This window comes from Ostrea edulis, chromosome 2, assembly GCF_947568905.1.
Source record: "Ostrea edulis chromosome 2, xbOstEdul1.1, whole genome shotgun sequence".
Classification (NCBI taxonomy): domain Eukaryota; kingdom Metazoa; phylum Mollusca; class Bivalvia; order Ostreida; family Ostreidae; genus Ostrea; species Ostrea edulis.
In genome coordinates, this window is record NC_079165.1 from 41,622,497 (window position 1) to 41,630,264 (window position 7,768).

General features: G+C 37.6%; 1 protein-coding gene across 1 annotated transcript; it reads right to left on the bottom strand.

Annotated features, from left to right (window-relative positions):
- Positions 1–602: 602 nt before the first annotated feature.
- Positions 603–5,383, bottom strand: LOC125679926 (techylectin-5B-like). Its single transcript, XM_056154040.1, is given in 3 exon segments — positions 603–745; positions 748–906; positions 4,671–5,383. Coding segments are annotated over 3 exon segments (411 nt in total). The 5' UTR covers positions 4,849–5,383; the 3' UTR covers positions 603–671.
- Positions 5,384–7,768: the final 2,385 nt, after the last annotated feature.

Below are 7,768 nucleotides of genomic sequence, written 5' to 3' on the forward strand. Positions count from 1 at the left end.
AAAAAGGATCTGTAACCTTTTTGGTTCGTTATTACTTATAAACAAATACTACACGTTTTAGATGAAGGCGCAGACATTAAAATATCGGACATCTGTTACTGTAACTGTGATTGGTCAAAGAAATTATTGCGGCATTTTATAAATATTCATGAAAATCGAGGGTTTCGCTGATCATGCAGCCACGGTTTGAGGTAGAGTAGGTATTACCGGACTCAGTACCCGTGGCTAGCGACGATGCACGGTCATTGGCTTCTGCACAGTGATGGCTGTGGAGGAAGTTATGAAATGGACTAGAACTTGTAGAGGAAATCAAGCCATTTTGACTTACCCGGGTAGGCGGAACGTCATGTGGTACAACCCTAACATACACGGGTGTAATGATATCTCAATAGTAAAAAAAACCCTGCTACATTTAAGGCCTAACTAACATGTAGAACCAGCTCTAACAACTGATAGAAATTACCGAAGACCTCCTCATGTCATTCTGGATCATTGTACATGTATACGCTACTCCTTGAAGGTAGTTTTATATCAAGATATTTTTATCTTCATCATAATTTCAAAATGCCTTTGACAATGTGTATAATAATACTAAGTCTTTTCCGTTTTATTCATTGTATTGTTACAAGAAATGATTGTATACAGTCCTCTTCAGCAACGGAACGAGTTATTTAAAGTCTTCTGATTTTCATCTCGATGGTTTTCAGTGAGTAATGATAACCATGCCACTGCTTCCAGTTCACGCATCCGCAAAAGACTCATGCCTTCCTCTTAGGTATAGACCATTAGGGTTAGCGAAGTGACAAGCTTTGTACCAAAATCCGCCTTTGTATTGCTGAGAACAATTACTCCTATCTTTGTCTTTTGTAATAAAGGGCTCTCCATTCACATACGACAGTGCATTCCCTGAAATACAACATAAACGTTACGTTTCCGTAATTCGTAGTAGGAGAAAAACCTTGATAATTTTTAACAGTTTGAATGACCTGGTCCTGCTTCATGTTTTATAGTGTTTGTAATGCATATCATTATATGATTATGAAATAAAATGGTGGGAAGATAATGATATGGAGTGATTAAGTTCAAAACAATACATGGTACAAACTTTCTACACCATCTGACGTCAGTAAACACGCTTTACAACAAAACCAGCATTTTTTTTTATCACCCAGTACACCAGTGCATTATTCTTGTTACCAATGTAGTTTATTGATACTTGTCGTTTTTTGTGGTGTGTGTTATTTGTTTATGTAATATATGTCTCTTGATAAAGACGCGGGTTGCGTCGAAAATTATATATATATATATATATATATATATATATATATATATATATATATATATATATATATATATACACGCAGCATGCATTGGTCAGGAATTGACCATTAGGAATCGAGTATCATATACAGTAGAGAACTGATTTTGCAGAGTTGGTCACTTCTAGTCGCCGTTAAAAGCGTGCAACATCTAGAGACATGGACACTAAGGACGTTCAAAGTCAGATACATCAAACAAATCAAGAGGCCAGTAAAGAAAGTTTGAAACAATTTTTCAATATTTTGGACAGTCTTATGTCCACAGGGCAGAAAAGTATGCAAAAGGTTATCGCTGAAGCGATATGAATCTAAGATTGAGTATTTTTTGGACGGGTATAAATCATAAAGGTCTATATGAAAGGTGAAGATAACGAAGAGTGATCAATCTCATAACTCCTATAAGCAATACAAAATAGATAGTGTGGCAAACACGGACCCCTAGACACACCAATAGTGGGATGAGGTGGCTAGAAGGAGTAAGCATCCCCTGTCGACCGGTCACACCCGCCGTGAGCTCTATATTCTGATCAGGTAAACGGAATTATCCGTAGTCAAGATCAGTGTGCCAAGAACGGCCTAACAATCGGTATGAAATACGTCAGACAGCATTTGACCCTTGATCTTCACCTTGCATTGATAGATATGTAAAAAATTATTTTTATTTAATACTTAATGTCCCGGACTCCGACGAGATTTTGTTTTATAAACAAGCATTCTGTACAATGTAAGTGCCCCAAATCAAGTCGTCTGCGTAATATACTGCGTGAAGAATCATACATCAACATTTTTTGCAACAAGAATTACCAGGTCCCATAAAATAAAAGCCAGATATGACAGATTCAAATTCTATATTTTCTATGTCGAAAATCCATAACTCAAGAAAACGTCAATTAACTGGAAGAGAGTTTAAACTTTGTATATAACTTGGTAAAGCAATATACCAAGTAGATATCTGCAAGTATGACGAAATAAAATGCGGAAAGCTGATTTGCCGGACAGAGTGCAAATTTGGACAGAAAGGAAAGTCATGGACGAACGAAGTCAAGGGGATATACAAGAGAAATCGAGGCTTTATCCTTCTGCGAACATATCAGGAGCGATCACGTCTAGTACTACAACAACAACGGTCGGTATATGGTTTAATTGTTTTACGTCCATTCGAGAATTTTCACTCATATTGAGACGTCACCAGCCGTAGGTAAAATACAACAAATTCAGACTTATGTTCAGAGCTCAGGGCTATATCAATGACAAGTTTTATTGGACGTGCAAATGCCTGTCACAACACGGGACCTCCATTTTAAAGGTCATATCCGAAACATCCGTGATTCACACTTCCTACGACCAAGGATTTCACTGTCTATGTTTACATCTTAGATTTAACCGGGGCTCGACACAAGATTTTTGTTACACCTGCGGCTCTTGCCAACGGATGACGGGTCTCTAGGACTATCTGTTTTTTCCCTGACTGGCCCAGATACTTATTCAATAAGTGCAACATATTTTACAAAATTGGTTTTTCGCATTCTGTGCGATATCATAAAGTACTCAATAAACAAGGCGTTCAGCTCGAACACACGACGGACTGCCGTACATAAAGTAATGGATTGTTTATGTTTTGTAATGTTGATAGAGTAAACACGAATCGTTACTCCACCACAGTGAAAGTGTCTGATCTACTACCTCTGGTTGGCGCGGGTTCGAATCCCACTCGCGCCGGTAAGTGAGATAGTTTCCCAGTTTACTTTCGGAAGGTCGGTGGTTCTTCCCAGGTACATTGTATCTAGTTTCTCTCTTCCACCAATAAAAACTGGCGCCACTATATAACTGAAAAATTGTTGAATGTGGCGAAAAACATCAATCAATCAATCGTTCCAATAACAGCCTTCCTCTTCGCTTGATCGAGCATGCAAACTTCACTCGCTGATTGGCTGTGTAGTGTCAATAAAAGTGAGTTTGGATGACCACACAATACCATATTTTTCCATGTGATTGGTCAATGAGAATAAGATAAAAACATGAGAATCTTCGCTCAAACATTTGCACGCTCGATCAAGCAAAGTGTCATTCAGTTATTGAAAACGATAAGTACTCCACAGATAAAATTTACTTTGTCAAGTTTGACCTACTAGCTTTGGAGAAATTTGCATTAATTATCTTTCCGTGAATGATTTGTAAGTATGCTAGCAAGTACATGTAGTTATGTTTGTCAGAGAGAGAGAGCCTATGTACATGCATTTATGTATGTAAAACTTATATGGTACCAATTTTGATGCACCAGATGCGATTTTCGACAAATAATGTTTCTTCAGTGATGGTCAACCGAAATGTATGTACATTTTTAAAAACAATAAAATGCCTTCTTTGTTGTTTTATCGGGTGATGAGGGTTGCTATTGCAGAAAAAAATTCACGGGTTATCTATTTTTTTTGTAACGACTGCAACATTCATCAACCGATAAAAAAACAAAGAAAAACATTTTATTGTTTATGCAATGTATTTATATTTTTACATATCTGTATTTTAAAAAAAATATAAAGTAGATTTAAGCACTGAAATATATTGTTGACCATTTTGTTACTTTAAACGAAACAGCCAATGTACCCTTTGACCCTGACGACGCTCCATATTTGGTAATGATTACGCTGACAAGTGATACTAAAAAACGGATCGAACTAGTTTGCAACAAACATGTGTTCATTGTCTTTGATGAAATCAATGCTAATTTCAAAAGAATTAAAAGCAAAAAGATTTAGTGAACAATTTATTAATGTCGATTGTTTAACGTCCCTCCCAAGCATTTTTCGATCACATGGAGACGTTACCATTACCGATGAAGAGCTGCAAAATAAAGAACTTACGGCATTTGAGCAGGGAGGGATTTTTATCGTGTCACACCTGCTGTGACACGGGGCCTCGGTTTTTGCGGTTTCATCAGAAGGACTGCCACATTTAGTCACCCCTTACAACAAGCAAGGGGTACTGAAGACCTATTCCAACCCGGGTCCCTACGGGCCATTCAGTGAATGTAAATATTTATGTATGAAAGTATCCATGTATAGATATATCTATGCATGTACACTATCTGCATCAATATATGTAGTATTTCGAGTGAATTGGATTGTTTTAACTGTACATGTTATATATCGAATAGACATTGCTATATTGTAATTAGTCAGTATAGTGTTATAAAAAGGTTTCCCCAGACAGTTTTGTTATGGTTAAAGACACAAGTTCGCTCCTAAAATTTTATTGAACCTGGATTTGATTGCAGTTTTAAGGATTTGAACTTGAAGTTAATGATAAGATGATGACATGTCGTCCCGTCTTAAAACAGACTAGAATTCTCACCAGCATTTCCTCTATATTCGTCCACCGTTATTTTGAATCCGCTGCTCTGGTTTCCGACAGAAAACACCCGGTACTCCGCATATTTAGTCTTTCCTGTAAAGTCTGACATATCCACCCGTAACATGTACCAGTCCTGTGACGTCAGCTGATGAATTCGTCGATTACCTAGAAGGACCATGGACTTTATATTTAGATTTTACCCCAGATAAATGTTTTCTTCAAATATTGCATATCTCATCAGATAGAAAGTTTTAAACAGAAGCGAGTTAATTTTTTGTTTAACAAGTAATATAGTTTAAAAAAAAATACAGGCGTTTCATACCGCATTCTGTCTTTCGATTTGATATAGCTCACGGAAATTGTCACTAAATTCCCTTGAAAAATTCCAAAAAATTTCCCGAGATAATAAAGAATGAATTTAAGAAAGAAATTACCCATTTATTTTGTTTGTTATTACCTTATACTCTCCGACCCCTGTAATTTCACATAGTAACAGTGAACAATGAAAATGGGAAGACAACCTTTTGATCGATCTCATAAATCACACAAATAACATATAATCCAGAGAATCACAAACACGGACCCCTGGACAGATATCAGACTTGGGATCAGGTGCCTAGGAGTGAGAATCCTCCGTGTTGATGTCACACCCACCGTAAGTCATCTACCTTGGTTAGGTAAACGGAGGAATCCGTACTCAAAATTAGTAAAGGAACGGCTTAAGAATCGGTATGAAACACGCCAGTCAGCATTTGACCCAATGATAGGTTGTATTTGCAAATAAGATCATTATAACGACCATAGAATTTCCGAAATTCTTACTTCAAACGAGATTGTTGAAACCCTTGTAATATCAGCTTATTTGGCAGTAGTTTGCCTCGATTAAAAAATTTACCATACACAGTTAATAACCCATAATGCAGCCTGTACAAGCTATTGATAACTTAATACAGATGACATAATGTAAGCTATTGATAACCTATATAGATGCAACTTACATAAACTACTGATAACTTATACAGATGTGGCCTATACAAGCTATTTTAAAAAAACACCTAAAGATGCAGACTATACAAGTGATTGATAACTTAATACAGAAGATGCAATATAAGCTATTAATAAGCTATACAGATGCGGTCTATACAAGCTATTCATATATTTTTGAAACGAACTTTTAGTAAACTTGAAATCGCAAAATTTTTCTCAAATCACCAACATCAAAACGTATGAATTTTCAACACTTTACACGAAAATTACTTTGTTAAACGCCACAAGTACTCTGAAGTTGAAATAAAAAATATTCTGTAGTTCCTCATTGACAATATCGTTGTGGTCTTTGGTGATCAGGTCTTCCAACAGTCTGTTGGAATTCCCATGGACATGAATTGTGCTCCTTTGTTAGCTGACTTGTTTTTATATTCCTGTGAAGCAGAATTTATTTAAAAGCGTCTATGTGAGAAGAAAACAATTCTTGTTGTGGCCTTCAATTCGACATTTAGATATATCGACGACATATTATCTATTAACAATAATAATTTTCATTCATATGTCAATTCCATATATCCCAGTGTATTCGAAATAAAAGACACCACAGAGTCGTCCACTTCTGCTTCATACTTTGACATTTTATTGAAAGTAGATATCAACGGCAAACTAACAACTCAACTTTTATGACAAACGGGATGATTTCAGCTTCTCCATCGTCAACTTCCAATATTTATGTAGCAATATTCCATTATCACCTGCATATGGTCTTTATATCTCTCAACTGATTCGATATGCAATAATTTGTTCTGCTTATGATCAGTTTTTGAATCGAAGCAGGCTATTAACAAACAAGTTGATGGTGCATGGGGTTCCAGCAGTCTCGTTTAAAGGCAGCATATCGCAAATTCTATGGCCGTTATAACGATCTAGTTTGCCAATACAACCTATCATAGGGTCAAATGCTGTCTGACGTGTTTCTTACCGATTGTTAGGCCGTTCTTGGCACACTGATTTTGACTACGAATAACTCCGTTTATATGGATCATGGCGGGTGTGACCGGTCGACAGGGGATGATTACTCTTCCTAGGCACCTGATCCCACATCTGGTATATCCAGAGGTCCTTGTTTGCCCAGGTCTCTATTTTGTATTGCTTGTAGGAGTTATGAGATTGATCACTGATCGTTATCTTCGCCTTTCTAACTCTAAACGAATCAATGTGGATGTTTTATATTTGGTTAAAATACATCCCTTGCAAGAGTTTTGTAGAAGCTGACATTCCTTTCCCCCTAATCAATAAAATCGTCAAGGGTTTTGTTAAAATAAAAAAATAAAATGCATGCTGGAGTTCCTCTTTGACAATGTCTTCGTGGTCTTTGGTGGTCGGACCTTCTGGTGGTCTATTGGGGTTCCCGTGGGCACGGGTTGTGCTCCTTTATTGGCTGACCTGTTTTTATATTTTTGTGAGGCGGAGTTTGTTCGAAGGTTTCTGCATCGAGGAAGGGATCTGCAGCTGTGGCCTTCGGCCCGGCATTTGAATGTGTCAACGACATTTTATCTATTGAAAATGGTCGTTTTCGTTTGTTTGTCGTTCGGTGTGTCACTGTGAACTCGAAATGGAGGTTGGCACCACAGTGTCCTCCATGTATGCTTCGTATTTAGATATTTTATTGATGGCAGGCTGGCAGCTCGGCTTTGTGACGAAAGGGATGATTTCAGCTTCTCCGTCGTCGGCTTTTCATGTTTGTATGGCGATATTCCATTGTCGCCTGCGTATGGTATTTATGTCCCTCGGCTGGTTCGATGCGGAAGGGCTTGTTCTGTGTATGATCACTTTTTAAATCGAGACAGGTTACTGACATATTGATGTTGCAGGGGTTTCAACGGTCTCATTTGGGTTCAACAATATTAGGAGTTCTATGGTCGTTGTAGTGATCTAGTTTGCCAATGCAAGTTTTCAGTGTATCAAATGCAGTCTACCTTCTTCCATGCCGATTGTTTGACCGTTCTTGGCACACCGATTTTGACTACTGACTGTTCCGTTTGCCTGATCGGGATATAGGCGGGTGTGGCCTCTCGACATGGGATGTTTGCTCCTCCTGGGTGCCTGAT